This window comes from Ascaphus truei, unplaced genomic scaffold (genome assembly GCF_040206685.1).
Source record: "Ascaphus truei isolate aAscTru1 unplaced genomic scaffold, aAscTru1.hap1 HAP1_SCAFFOLD_636, whole genome shotgun sequence".
Classification (NCBI taxonomy): Eukaryota; Metazoa; Chordata; class Amphibia; order Anura; family Ascaphidae; genus Ascaphus; species Ascaphus truei.
Genome location: NW_027456969.1, coordinates 53,988 through 69,989, shown reverse-complemented (window position 1 = coordinate 69,989; position 16,002 = coordinate 53,988). Strand labels below are relative to the sequence as shown.

General features: G+C 49.4%; 1 protein-coding gene across 3 annotated transcripts in view; it reads right to left on the bottom strand.

The window, feature by feature from the left end:
• Positions 1-16,002, bottom strand: part of HDAC6 (histone deacetylase 6) — an 83,932-nt gene that overhangs the window by 15,339 nt on the left and 52,591 nt on the right. For all 3 annotated transcript variants that reach the window (XR_012798697.1, XM_075584539.1, XM_075584540.1), the window contains exons 6-10: positions 14,680-14,848; positions 14,000-14,142; positions 13,407-13,475; positions 12,657-12,849; positions 10,409-10,558 (exon numbers count right to left, since the gene is read on the bottom strand). Coding sequence is in view for 2 of the 3 variants with exons in the window: in XM_075584539.1 (XP_075440654.1) it covers positions 10,409-10,558; positions 12,657-12,849; positions 13,407-13,475; positions 14,000-14,142; positions 14,680-14,848 (724 nt within the window). In the remaining variant the exon portion in view is untranslated. The remainder of the gene's footprint in view (positions 1-10,408; positions 10,559-12,656; positions 12,850-13,406; positions 13,476-13,999; positions 14,143-14,679; positions 14,849-16,002) is intronic.

Sequence of the window (16,002 nt, the reverse complement as noted above, 5' to 3'; positions counted from 1 at the left end):
TATACTGTATATACATACATATATCCCATAAGGATAACTATCAAGTTAGGTAATGAGGTTCTAGTTGAATAGCATTTTTAAATTAGGTTTTTAATAGTACATGTTAATTCAAATAGTTGTACTGTAAATAAGCTACTTTTTTAGAACATTTTAAAAAAATTTTTTTAGAACTTTTAAGAATTATTTCAAGGGTTGAGTACTTGATGAGCGTGATTTCTATGGTTTTTAATGTGTTTATGTTTGTTTTCGTCACAATATCATTAGAAAATGCCTTCAGCATGTATACACATGTTTTTAGTGTTAGGGGCAATTAGGGGGTGGTGGCCTATATAAGGCAGCCTCCTGACATGCCTCATTACCTCCTGATGAAGCGCTAGTGAGCGCGAAACGCGTTGAGGGGTTGCTAAGGTTTCAGGTACACACGTCTTTCCTAGAGTGTGACACCTGCCCGATAGAGGTATCCGGCCAGGTTCCCTGTACGTCTCGCATTGCCAGGCAGTGCACTCTCGCGAGAGAGCCCGCCCACCATCCAGTATCGGGTTGACTTCCGGTTTCGGAACTCAGCGGTGATCCGCGGTGGAAAAGAGAAGGTCTGGGCAGGGGTAGTGACGGCGAGTGACGGACGGGCGCGGGATCCTCATCGTGCATGCAGCTATACTTGATTGTAAGTTTTAAATTGTACAGTGTATTATTAAAAGTGAATGATTGTTTAATACTTTTTTCTCTCTGCGCTCCAACTTTTTTTGTAATTTTCGGATGACTGTTGCCCCGGCTGAACACCGAAGAGAGACAAGCCGCGGGAGAAAGAAGCTCTGAGAGATATTTAGAAGCCAACGGACGAGCGCAGCCTCCATTGTGGGAACTGTGTTCCTGTAGAGTACACCTAGTTTGGCATAGGTTTTGTATGTCAGGATATCAATGTGCATCCCGAATGATAAGTGGGAGTCAAACCACATGCCCAGGTATTTAAAACTAGTAACAGGGGCTAGGGTGGTGTTAGCGTTAGTTCTGATCTTGAGTTAGTCATTGGAAGCTTAAAAATGTAGCCTTGGTCCCAAATACCATTGTTACAGTCTTGTCAGTGTTTAAAAACAGTTTGATTTGGAAAATCCAATTTTTAAATCTCAAAAAGTCAGATTGAAGTATGTGTTGAAGGTCAGAGAGGCTATGGCTGTGTGCATACAGGATTGTGTCATCTGCATACATGTGTATTGAGGCTTCCTTACAAGCTGTGGGAAGATCATTAATGAACACTGAGAAGAGTAGGGGCCCCAGAACAGAGCCTTGCGGGACACCACAGGTGGTATCCAAGGGGTTGGAGTTAGAGCCCGAGATGGACACATGTTGGGATCTTCCTGATAGGTAGGAATGAAACCAGTTTAAAGCATGTTTCCCTATTCCAGAGCTCTGGAGTTTGTTAAGCAGGATAGCATGATCAACAGTATCAAAAGCCTTTGCAAAATCTAGGAATACTGCACCAGTGAGTTGTCCCCGTTCCATTCCACACTGGATTTCATTGCAAACTTTTAGCAGGGTAGTTACAGTGGAGTGTTTGGGACGAAAGCCAGATTGGAATTGGCTAGGGAAATTTGTCTTGGTGTAGAAATCGCTTAATTGGGAGTGGACACATTTTTCCATGACTTTGGATAGAATTGGGAGAAGAGAGATTGGCCTGTAGTTTGAGACAGTGTTTTTGTCCCCACTTTTGAAGATTGGGACAACTCTGGCAGTTTTCCAGGTCTTAGGGATATGGCCTGCAGACAGGATAGAGTGGACTATGGAAGCAATTGGTTTGGCAATGGCTGGGGCAGCAAGTCTTAGGAACCTAGATTGCAGTAAGTCAGGTCCACGTTGGCTGGTTAGTTTTAATTTGAGGAGCGCTTGTGTAATCTCCTCTTCAGATACTGGGCCAAATTGAAAACTGTGAGCAGTGTTGGGAGGGGGTGGGACTGTGTGGGCAGTGTTGGGAGGGGGTGCGGCTGTGTGGGCAGTGTTGGGAGAGGGTGGGGCTATAGGGGTACTCTCAGAATGAGGTTCATGTTTGTGGTTTGGGCTGCGTTTCGCTAATAAATTAGTAGCACACCCCACAAAGTAATCATTGAATGCATTTGCAGTGTCAGTGGGGTTTGTCAGAGTAGTATCCCACTTAGTGATATTACTTGGTTGTTGATGGTTAGGAGGCTGGAATATATTGTTGATAACCTTCCAGAAGTTAGCTGGGTTTGATGTGTTCTGGAGGAGATTGTCAGAGTAATATTGTGCTTTTGCGTGTCTTGTTTGCCTTGTGCACATGTTCCGCAGGCATCTGTAGTGATTGAGATCCTTGGTAGTGCCAGTTACTTTGTAGCTTTTCCACAAGGTATCCCTGAACTGGTAGAGTGCTATAAGGTCAGATGTAACCCATGGAAGGTGGGCCCCCCGTACCCTTATTTTGCGTAGTGGAGCATGGGTATCACAGAGTTTTAAGAACTCGGATTGGAAATAGTCGAGCGCAGAATCAGGGTCAGGAATTAAATCGATTCTGTACCATGGGCAGCTGGTAACGTCAGCCAGAAACTGTTGTGGGTTAAAGTTTCTAAATAGATAACTCAAAAATAGATTGAGGTAACTGCCGCTCAGGAGAAAACTCACCAGCCAAAAAAAATAAATTAAAAAACCATTTATTGCACTACATAAAAAACATGTGCAATCACCTATAACACCCCCCCTACGCGTTTCACGCCAACTGTGGCGCTTTCTCAAGGAGTAAATCATTGGGGGAGGTGAATGGTGTCCATACATCCCACCACCAGTAATCAGACAACGGATTTCAAATTAATGGTAAACTGCGAAAAAATTAAAAAAACAAAAAAATGACGAGAATAAGAAAGAAAGGAGGGAGGGGGGAAAGAAAGGAGGGAGGGGGGAAAGAAAGGAGGGAGGGGGGAAAGAAACGAGGGAGGGGGGAAAGAAAGGAGGGAGGGGGGAAAGAAAGAAAATAAATTAGAAAAAAACAAGAACAAAACATAAATTAGAACATGAGCAGAAAAAGAAAATTAGAAAATAAACACACAAGGAGGGAAAACAAATGAGAAACGGAGACCAGAATACAATACTATAGTGTCCTGAAAAGAAAAACCAAAATTGGATAATTCTCTGCAGTAATCCACAGATATGTGTGAATACAATAATAACTGCCAGCATCTTACTGTTATATCCAAGAGAGAGACTGCCAGTGACCATACATTAGTCACTATGCCATCTTGTACTCCTAATGGATCACATTCACATTCAGGACAAGACATGTGGAGATACGATATATTGCCATAGACAATATAAAAAGACATTTCAAAACAGCAACCTATCACACGCATTGCATCCCATACAGAACATTGCAGCAACCTATCCCACGCATTGCATCCCATACAGAACATTGCAGCAACCTATCCCACGCATTGCATCCCATACAGAACATTGCAGCAACCTCTCACACGCATTGCATCCCATACAGAACATTGCAGCAACCTATCACACGCATTGCATCCCATACAGAACATTGCAGCAACCTCTCACACGCATTGCATCCCATACAGAACATTGCAGCAACCTATCCCACGCATTGCATCCCATACAGAACATTGCAGCAACCTCTCACACGCATTGCATCCCATACAGAACATTGCAGCAACCTATCCCACGCATTGCATCCCATACAGAACATTGCAGCAACCTATCACACGCATTGCATCCCATACAGAACATTGCAGCAACCTCTCACACGCATTGCATCCCATACAGAACATTGCAGCAACCTATCACACGCATTGCATCCCATACAGAACATTGCAGCAACCTCTCACACGCATTGCATCCCATACAGAACATTGCAGCAACCTATCCCACGCATTGCATCCCATACAGAACATTGCAGCAACCTCTCACACGCATTGCATCCCATACAGAACATTGCAGCAACCTATCACACGCATTGCATCCCATACAGAACATTGCAGCAACCTCTCACACGCATTGCATCCCATACAGAACATTGCAGCAACCTATCCCACGCATTGCATCCCATACAGAACATTGCAGCAACCTCTCACACGCATTGCATCCCATACAGAACATTGCAGCAACCTATCATACGCATTGCATCCCATACAGAACATTGCAGCAACCTCTCACACGCATTGCATCCCATACAGAACATTGCAGCAACCTATCCCACGCATTGCATCCCATACAGAACATTGCAGCAACCTCTCACACGCATTGCATCCCATACAGAACATTGCAGCAACCTCTCACATGCATTGCATCCCATACAGAACATTGCAGCAACCTCTCACACGCATTGCATCCCATACAGAACATTGCAGCAACCTCTCACACGCATTGCATCCCATACAGAACATTGCAGCAACCTATCACACGCATTGCATCCCATACAAAACATTGCAGCAACCTATCCCACGCATTGCATCCCATACAGAACATTGCAGCAACCTATCCCACACATTGCATCCCATACAGAACATTGCAGCAACCTCTCACACGCATTGCATCCCATACAGAACATTGCAGCAACCACCCACACGCATTGCATCCCATACAGAACATTGCCGCAACCTCTCACACGCATTGCATCCCATACAGAACATTGCAGCAACCTATCCCACGCATTGCATCCCATACAGAACATTGCAGCAACCTCTCACACGCATTGCATCCCATACAGAACATTGCAGCAACCTATCCCATGCATTGCATCCCATACAGAACATTGCAGCAACCTATCACATGCATTGCATCCCATACAGAACATTGCAGCAACCTCCCACACACATTGCATCCCATACAGAACATTGCAGAAACCTATCCCACGCATTGCATCCCATACAGAACATTGCAGCAACCTCCCACACACATTGCATCCCATACAGAACATTGCAGCAACTTATCCCACGCATTGCATCCCATACAGAACATTGCAGCAACCTATCCCACGCATTACATCCCATACAGAACATTGCAGCAACCTCCCACACACATTGCATCCCATACAGAACATTGCAGCAACCTCTCACACGCATTGCATCCCATACAGAACATTGCAGCAACCTATCCCACGCATTGCATCCCATACAGAACATTGCAGCAACCTCTCCCACGCATTGCATCCCATACAGAACATTGCAGCAACCTCCCACACGCATTGCATCCCATACAGAACATTGCAGCAACCTATCCCACGCATTGCATCCCATACAGAACATTGCAGCAACCTATCCCACGCATTGCATCCCATACAGAACATTGCAGCAACCTATCACACGCATTGCATCCCATACAGAACATTGCAGCAACCTCTCACACGCATTGCATCCCATACAGAACATTGCAGCAACCTATCCCACGCATTGCATCCCATATAGAACATTGCAGCAACCTCTCACACGCATTGCATCCCATACAGAACATTGCAGCAACCTATCACACGCATTGCATCCCATACAGAACATTGCAGCAACCTCTCACACGCATTGCATCCCATACAGAACATTGCAGCAACCTATCCCACGCATTGCATCCCATACAGAACATTGCAGCAACCTCTCACACGCATTGCATCCCATACAGAACATTGCAGCAACCTCTCACACGCATTGCATCCCATACAGAACATTGCAGCAACCTATCACACGCATTGCATCCCATACAGAACATTGCAGCAACCTATCACACGCATTGCATCCCATACAGAACATTGCAGCAACCTCTCACACGCATTGCATCCCATACAGAACATTGCAGCAACCTATCACACGCATTGCATCCCATACAGAACATTGCAGCAACCTCTCACACGCATTGCATCCCATACAGAACATTGCAGCAACCTATCCCACGCATTGCATCCCATACAGAACATTGCAGCAACCTCTCACACGCATTGCATCCCATACAGAACATTGCAGCAACCTCTCACACGCATTGCATCCCATACAGAACATTGCAGCAACCTATCACACGCATTGCATCCCATACAGAACATTGCAGCAACCTATCACACGCATTGCATCCCATACAGAACATTGCAGCAACCTATCACACGCATTGCATCCCATACAGAACATTGCAGCAACCTATCACACGCATTGCATCCCATACAGAACATTGCAGCAACCTCTCACACGCATTGCATTCCATACAGAACATTGCAGCAACCTCTCACACGCATTGCATCCCATACAGAACATTGCAGCAACCTCTCACACGCATTGCATCCCATACAGAAAATTGCAGCACCTCTCACAAGCATTGCATCCCATACAGAACATTGCAGCAACCTCTCACACGCATTGCATCCCATACAGAACATTGCAGCAACCTATCCCACGCATTGCATCCCATACAGAACATTGCAGCAACCTATCCCACGCATTGCATCCCATACAGAACATTGCAGCAACCTCCCACATGCATTGCATCCCATACAGAACATTGCAGCAACCTCTCACACGCATTGCATCCCATACAGAACATTGCAGCAACCTATCCCACGCATTGCATCCCATACAGAACATTGCAGCAACCTCTCACACGCATTGCATCCCATACAGAACATTGCACCAACCTATCACACGCATTGCATCCCATACAGAACATTGCAGCAACCTCTCCCACGCATTGCATCCCATACAGAACATTGCAGCAACCTATCCCACGCATTGCACCCCATACAGAACATTGCAGCAACCTCCCACACACATTGCATCCCATACAGAACATTGCAGCAACCTATCCCACGCATTGCATCCCATACAGAACATTGCAGCAACCTATCCCACGCATTGCATCCCATACAGAACATTGCAGCAACCAATCCCACGCATTGCATCCCATACAAAACATTGCAGCAACCTCCCACACGCATTGCATCCCATACAGAACATTGCAGCAACCTATCCCACGTATTGCATCCCATACAGAACATTGCAGCAACCTATCCCACGCATTGCATCCCATACAGAACATTGCAGCAACCTATCCCACGCATTGCATCCCATACAGAACATTGCAGCAACCTCCCACACGCATTGCATCCCATACAGAACATTGCAGCAACCTATCCCACGTATTGCATCCCATACAGAACATTGCAGCAACCTATCCCACGCATTGCATCCCATACAGAACATTGCAGCAACCTCTCACACGCATTGCATCCCATACAGAGCATTGCAGCAACCTCCCACACACATTGCATCCCATACAGAACATTGCAGCAACCTCTCACACGCATTGCATCCCATACAGAACATTGCAGCAACCTATCACACGCATTGCATCCCATACAGAACATTGCAGCAACCTCTCACACGCATTGCATCCCATACAGAACATTGCAGCAACCTATCCCACGCATTGCATCCCATACAGAACATTGCAGCAACCTCCCACACGCATTGCATCCCATACAGAACATTGCAGCAACCTATCCCACGCATTGCATCCCATACAGAACATTGCAGCAACCTATCCCACGCATTGCATCCCATACAGAACATTGCAGCAACCTCCCACACGCATTGCATCCCATACAGAACATTGCAGCAACCTATCCCACGCATTGCATCCCATACAGAACATTGCAGCAACCTCTCACACGCATTGCATCCCATACAGAACATTGCAGCAACCTATCACACGCATTGCATCCCATACAGAACATTGCAGCAACCTATCCCACGCATTGCATCCCATACAGAACATTGCAGCAACCTCTCACACGCACTGCATCCCATACAGAACATTGCAGCAACCTATCCCACGCATTGCATCCCATACAGAACATTGCAGACACGCACATTGTACTGGAAACATATTAACAGCCATGTAACACTAACCAAATAATAATACTTGGCATGTGTCTTGATGTATTTATCTACAATGTGCTTATTATGGACACTTTGGGGAGTAGGATAATGTATGATCTTAGAAATGGTCAGTTTTAAACCTATAGAAAATACTTCAAATCCCATTCGGAATTTAAACTGTTTGGTATTAAAGTATCTAGCGTGAAAATCCAATAGGCTTCTATTTTATATAAAGCCTCGGATCGATCGCCGCCTCGTAAATGGGTTTTGACATGTTCTTATGTGTTTATATTGTCTATGGCAATCGGTTATATGCATTTTCTGTGCAGAACTTGCAGCTGTATACTATACTGAGCATTGTGGTTTATATGTCCATGTTGACAGAATCCCTATTTCCTCCTCATAGATATGATCTCTATCTTACTATGATCTATGTTATCGTGGATAATATTTGCTGGTTGATATATCTCCACATGTCTTGTCCTGAATGTGAATGTGATCCATTAGGAGTACAAGATGGCATAGTGACTAATGTATGGTCACTGGCAGTCTCTCTCTTGGATATAACAGTAAGATGCTGGCAGTTATTATTGTATTCACACATATCTGTGGATTACTGCAGAGAATTATCCAATTTCGGTTTTTCTTTTCAGGACACTATAGTATTGTATTCTGGTCTCCGTTTCTCATTTGTTTTCCCTCCTTGTGTATTTATTTTTTTCTTTTCTTTTTCTGCTCATGTTCTAATTTATGTTTTGTTCTTGTTTTTTTCTAATTTATTTTCTTTCTTTCCCCCCTCCCTCCTTTCTTTCCCCCCTCCCTCCTTTCTTTCCCCCCTCCCTCCTTTCTTTCTTATTCTCGTCATTCTTTTTTTTTTTTCGCACTTTACCATTAATTTGAAATCCGTTGTCTGATTACTGGTGGTGGGATGAATCGTCACCATTCACCTCCCCCAATGATTTAATCTTTGAGAAAGCGCCACAGTCGGCGTGAAACGCGTGGGGAGGGGGAGGTGTTCTATGTGTTCACACATGTTTTTTATGTAGTGCATGAAATCGTTTTTAACTTTTTTCGGCAGGTGAGTTTTCTCCTTTTCCTCTGGAGTGGCAGTTACCTCAATCTATTTTTGTGTTACCTATTGTATTGTATGTTCTTTACAGTAAGGGCAGTTACAATGTGGAATTCATTACCCATGGAGACTGTGATGGCAGATACAATAGATTTGTTCAAAAAAAGGTTGGACATCTTTTTAGATAGGAAAGGTATACAGGGATATACCAAATAAGTATACATGGGAAGGATGTTGATCCAGGGATTAATCCGATTGCCAATTCTTGGAGTCAGGAAGGAATTAATAGATCCCCTTAATGGGGTTTTTTGTTTGCCTTCCTCTGGATCAATAAGTAAGTATAGATCTAGGATAAAGTATCTGTTGTCTAAATTTACCATAGGTTGAACTTGATGGACCTACGTCTTTTTTCAACCTCATCTACTATGTAACTATGTAACTATGTATGTCTTTATTTATATAGCGCCATTAATGTACATAGCGCTTCACAGCAGTAATACACGTGGTAATCAAATAACTAACAGATAATATAAATAACAGATCATGGGAATAAGTGCTTTAGACATAAACGTAACATTTCGGAAGAGGAGTCCCTGCCCCGAGGAGCTTACAGTCTAATTGGTAGGTAGGGAGAACGTACAGAGACAGGAGGAGGGAGTTCTGGTAAGTGCGTCTGCAGGGGGCCAAGCTTTATGTATCATGTGTTCAGAATAGCCACAGTGCTATTCGTATGCTTCTTTAAGCAAGTGTGTCTTAAGGTGGGTCTTAAAGGGGGATAGAGAGGGTGCTAGTCGGGTACTGAGGGGACGGGCATTCCAGAGATTGGACCTATTTGGAGCAATGGAAGAGACGCCTCCGGGACTGTTGGAGGATCCACGCAGCAGGCAGCGTTTCCCACAAACTAGCAGGAGAGCAGGACGGTGATTTTACGTGAGCAGTGGCGCCTCCACACCGGGCGTACCGGGCGTACCGGGCGTACCGGGCGTACCGGGCGTACCGGGAACTTAAGGGTTGGATTCTGCTGGGGTTTGAGGAGAGAATCCAGTCTAGCAGGGAATGGTTGTGCGATTTCAGGTTTGTCCGTGTGGGTTGGGAGATGAGTTGCGTTAGATTAAATGACTTGAGTTGTATCTGGATTTTGTAGTTTTTAGGGTTGAAGTTGAAATCCCCAAGAACTAGCAGCTCACTCTTCTCATTCAGAGAGGAAATGGAGCCAAGAAACTGGGTGATATCAGTCAGGGACTGGAGAGGGGCTTTAGGGGGGCGGTAGATGCCAGCGAGCAAGATGGGCTTAGAAAAGGGGAGGCAGATTTTGCCAACTAGGATTTCAAAAGAGTGTGGGCTTGTACAATTGATTGTCCTATTTCATATTCCTACATATCCCGCTGGGCAGCGGCCATGTTTGTTTCTCCCAGAACTTTGGCCGTACACAATGACGTGACTGGGGACACAGTTAGCTGGGTGTTCAGTCACTTACCTCGAGCACCAACACCACTCGGCCCCCCGCCAGCCCCATAAGGAGGTGAGTCATGTGAGCATAACCTTCAGGGGTCACCTGGCAGCCCCCGAGAGGGTCACCACGGGCGGCATCGAAACCAGCGGAGACCAGAACCAGCTGCGGGTTAAACTGCAGAGACACAGGGGCTCAGGACTCACTCTAACTGAGCGCTCTCTCCCTCCCTGTGCGCTCTCTCTCTCCTCCCTCCCTGTGCGCTCACTCTAACCCAGCGCTCTCTCCCTCCTCCCTCCCTGTGCGCTCACTCTAACCCAGCGCTCTCTCCCTCCTCCCTCCCTGTGCGCTCACTCTAACCCAGCGCTCTCTCCCTCCTCCCTCCCCGTGTGCTCACTCTAACCCAGCGTTCTCTCCCTCCTCCCTCCCTGTGCGCTCACTCTAACCCAGCGCTCTCTCCCTCCTCCCTCCCTGTGTGCTCACTCTAACCCAGCACTCTCTCCCTCCCTGTGCGCTCACTCTAACCCAGCGCTCTCTCCCTCCTCCCTCCCTGTGTGCTCTTTAACCCAGCGCTCTCCCTCCTCCCTCCCTGTGCGCTCACTCTAACCCAGCGCTCTCTCCCTCCCTGTGCGCTCACTCTAACCCAGCGCTCTCTCCCTCCTCCCTCCGTGTGCTCACTCTAACCCAGCGCTCTCTCCCTCCTCCCTTCGTGTGCTCACTCTAACCCAGCGCTCTCTCCCTCCCTGTGCGCTCTATCCCTCCTCCCTCCCTGTGCGCTCACTCTAACCCAGCGCTCTCTCCCTCCTCCCTCCCTGTGCGCTCTCTCCCTCCTCCCTCTCTGTGTGCTCTCCCTAACCCAGCGCTCTCTCCCTCCCTGTGCGCTCACTCTAACCCAGCGCTCTCTCCCTCCCTGTGTGCTCACTCTAACCCAGCGCTCTCTCCCTCCTCCCTCCCTGTGCGCTCACTCTAACCCAGCGCTCTCTCCCTCCTCCCTCCCTGTGTGCTCACTCTAACCCAGCGCTCTCTCCCTCCTCCCTCCCTGTGCGCTCACTCTAACCCAGCGCTCTCTCCCTCCTCCCTCCCTGTGCACTCTCTCCCTCCTCCCTCCCTGTGCGCTCTCTCCCTCCTCCCTCCCTGTGCGCTCTCTCCCTCCTCCCTCCCTGTGTGCTCTCTCCCTCCTCCCTCCCTGTGTGCTCTCCCTAACCCAGCGCTCTCTCCCTCCCTGTGCGCTCTCTCCCTCCTCCCTCCCTGTGCGCTCACTCTAACCCAGCGCTCTCTCCCTCCCTGTGTGCTCACTCTAACCCAGCGCTCTCTCCCTCCTCCCTCCCTGTGCGCTCACTCTAACCCAGCGCTCTCTCCCTCCTCCCTCCCTGTGCGCTCTCTCCCTCCTCCCTCCCTGTGCGCTCTCTCCCTCCTCCCTCCCTGTGCGCTCTCTCCCTCCTCCCTCCCTGTGCACTCTCTCCCTCCTCCCTCCCTGTGCGCTCTCTCCCTCCTCCCTCCCTGTGTGCTCTCCCTAACCCAGCGCTCTCTCCCTCCCTGTGCGCTCTCTCCCTCCTCCCTCCCTGTGCGCTCTCTCCCTCCGCCCTCCCTGTGCGCTCTCTCCCTCCTCCCTCCCTGTGCGCTCTCTCCCTCCTCCCTCCCTGTGTGCTCTCCCTAACCCAGCGCTCTCTCCCTCCCTGTGCGCTCTCTCCCTCCTCCCTCCCTGTGCGCTCTCTCCCTCCTCCCTCCCTGTGTGCTCTCCCTAACCCAGCGCTCTCTCCCTCCCTGTGCGCTCTCTCCCTCCCTGTGCGTTCACTCTAACTCAGCGCTCTCTCCCACGCCCCAAGTCTTTTCTCCTACCCCCCGTCTTCCTACCCCCCTCTCCCAATCCCGCTACCCTCTTCTCCCCCCTCTCCCAATCCCCCAGCTCTCTCCTCCCCCCTCCTCTCCTCCCCCCTCTCCCAATCCCCCAGCTCTCTCCTCCCCCCTTCCCACTGCTCTCGCCTCCCCCTGCTCTCCCTCTCCCCCTGCCCTCTCCTCCCCCCTCTCCCAATCCCCCGGTTCTCTCCTCCCCCCTCCCCCTGCTCTCTCCTCCCCCACTCCTCTCCTCCCCCCTCTCCCAATCCCCCAGCTCTCTCCTCCCCCCCTCCCACTGCTCTCGCCTCCCCCTCCCCCTGCTCTCCCTCTCCCCCTGCTCTCTCATCCCCCCTCTCCCAATCCCGCTGCCCTCTCCTCCCCCCTCTCCCAATACCCCTGTTCTCTCCTCTCCCCTCCCCCAAGCCCCCTGGACTCTCACCTCATAGGCGATAGGCATCACCACACCGTGAAACGCCATCAGATACTCCGCGTCCCCCATCTTCCCGCCGTTCCATGGGATGTTCACATTAAACCCCTCCCCGTCACCGCGCCCAACCTGGTCATGTGACGCGTCCTCCGAACACGGGAAGAAGAGGCCGTCATCATATCGATGAAGGGACACGTACAGTACGCTAACACGGGACATAAAGTATCAGGAGGAAAGGAGATTTCACCAGCAACAGAGGAAAGGGTTCTGTACAGTAAGGGCAGTTACAGTGTGGGATTCATTACCCATGGAGAGAGTGATGGCAGATACAATAGATTTGTTCAAAAAAAGGTTGGACATCTTTTTAGATGGGAAAGGTATACAGGGATATACCAAATAAGTATACATGGGAAGGATGTTGATCCAGGGAGTAATCTGATTACCAATTCTTGGAGTCGGGAAGGAATTTATTTTTCCACTTATGAGATATCATTGGATGATATGACACTGGGGTTTGTCGTTTGCCTTCCTCTGGATCAATAAGTAAGTATAGATATAGGATAAAGTATCTGTTGTCTAAATTTAGCATAGGTTAAACTTGATGGACGTACGTGTTTTTTCAACCTCATTTACTATGTAACTATGTAACTATCAGCACACACACGCACATGCACACACGCACATGCACACACGCACACACACACGCACACACACACGCACATACACACACGCATGCAGACATCCGTGCTCCTGAGCACTGACCTGGCGTCGTCCTGGAAGATATGCTGGGTCCCATTTCCGTGGTGCACGTCCCAATCCACAATCAGTACCCTGAGAGCAGAACGGCAGTCAGGGGAGGCCACGGAGAGCGCAGGGGGAGGGTCACGGAGAGCGCGGGAGGGGGGAGCCACGGAGTGTGAGGGGGGAGGTCACGGAGAGCGCAGGGGGAGGGTCACGGAGAGCAAAGGGTCACGGAGATCGTGGGTGGTGGGGGGGGGGGTGGGTGGGTTAACGGAGATCGCGGGTGGTGGGGGGGTGGGTGGGGTAACGGAGATTGCGGGTGGGGGGGGGGTGGGTGGGGCCACGGAGATCGCGGGTGGGGGGGAGGGGTGGGGGGGTTGGACGGGGTCACGGAGATCGCGGGTGGAGGGGGTAACGGAGATCGCTGGTTGGGGTCACGGAGATTGCGCGCAGGGGGGGTAGGAGAGGCCACAGAGAGTGCGGGGGGGAGTGGGTGCACCGGGGGTAGAGACCACTTTTGGGAGCGTAGGAGGGTTGAGTGAGGAGGGCCATGGAGAGAGACCTGGGGTGGGTGGAGGAGGGAGTGAGACATGTTTGGGGTAGCTGTACAGTACCTCATTGGCTGCTCAGAGGGGCCCGTCAGAGTCTGGGCGTAGCGGGCAGCCAGTGCCACGCTGTTGAAAAAACAGAAACCGCAGGCAGCATCCGGCTCCGCGTGGTGACCCGGCGGGCGTACTATACTCACCCCATTCTGCACCTGTAGGCACAGAGAACAAGGGCAGTGAGAGGGGGGAAAGGGGGAGAAGGAATGGGGGGAGGGAATGGAGGGAAGGGGAGAGAAGGGTAGTAAGAGGGAGAGGGAGAGAAGGGGGGAGAGGGAGAGAAGGGGAGGAGAGAATGAGAAGGGGGGAGAGGGAGAGAAGGGGGGAGAGGGAGAGAAGGGGAGGAGAGAATGAGAAGGGGGAGAGAGAGAAGGGGGAGAGGGAGAGAAGGGGGGAGAGGGAGAGAAGGGGGGAGAGGGAGAGAAGGGGAGGAGAGAATGAGAAGGGGGGAGAGAATGAGAAGGGGGAGAGGGAGAGAAGGGGGGAGATGGAGAGAAGGGGAGGAGAGAATGAGAAGGGGGAGAGGGAGAAGGGGAGCGAGAGAGAGGGAAAGAAGGAATATGTGATAAAGTGAGACAGAGAGAGGGGGGAGACAGATAGGGAGCAAACGTGGCACTGAGAAGGGGGCAGTGACAGAGGGAAGATAAGGGAGGGAAAGGGGAAGAGAGAGGTAGGAGACCGGCCCCTCTCACCTTCCCCATTATCACGGCCTCCACCACACTGAGCGTGGAGCCGGCGGCCAGGCAGGCGCTGCTGTAAGACTTGGAGTTCATGTAAATGGAGTTAAACTCTGAGCCGAGTCTGTGCAGCTCCCGCGGCTTCATACACACAGAGGCCGCCATCTTCTTAATGTACGCCAGCCTGGGAAGCAAGAGGGGGGATCATGCAGCAGCACCCCCCAATAACTGGGAAACAGGAGCACCCCCCAATAACTGGGGTACAGGAGCCCCCCCCCAATAACTGGGATACAGGAGCACCCCCCAATAACTGGGATACAGGAGCACCCCCCAATAACTGGGATACAGGAGCCCCCCCCCCAATAACTGGGAAACAGGTGCACCCCCCAATAACTGAGAGACAGGAGCACCCCCCAATAACTGAGATACAGGAGCACCCCCCAATAACTGGGATACAGGAGCCCCCCCCAATAACTGGGAAACAGGAGCACCCCCCAATAACTGGGATACAGGAGCACCCCCCAATAACTGGGATACAGGAGCACCCCCCAATAACTGAGATACAGGAGCACCCCCCAATAACTGGGATACAGGAGCACCCCCCAATAACTGGGAATACAAAGCAGCATCATCGCAAGAAAAAAGTGCCGGCACCACCGTAAACAGTTAACAAAGACAAAAATTCATCAAGCCAGCGTTTTTTACCAACTGTTAGTGTATCTAGGCACAATAATCCTAGAACATTTAACCACCGAGGAATTAAGACTTCAGGCAAGGCCCGGACTTAAACGAACAATTTGTTTTTTCAGGACTCAATATTATTTTTTTATGCTTTAGAGTGTGTTTTTAAGATGTATGCCCCATAGGCAAGATCAGCCTACGCCATCCAGATGATGACAAGGGATGATCAGTTTTGAAATATTTGTAATGTTTAATGTTTTGTGGTCACATCATTTTGCAGACAATCATACAATCTTGCACAATGCTACACAGGTTAATGGGTCACATGGGAATATATACAATGAATCCCTGCCATACTCTAGTGGCCCCCAATGACGTAAGAGAGAATTACATTTAACCCCTTGAGTAGTGATACCTTACACTAATGCCAAATTTAAAAAATGAAATGTTAATTTGAATTTGTTTACAGGGAACTTTTCTAAACTTCTAAACCGAATTCCACTGGTGAATGAGATTCCTGTAGGTGGATTTTACACTGGAACAACAAATCAATTTATGGGTCAGGTGTCTCCACCAACCAATGAAACTTGTATGAAAATGTATTTACAGCCCTGAACTAAAAATGTATAGGGAGGAAAGGGCCTTAATTTTATCCAT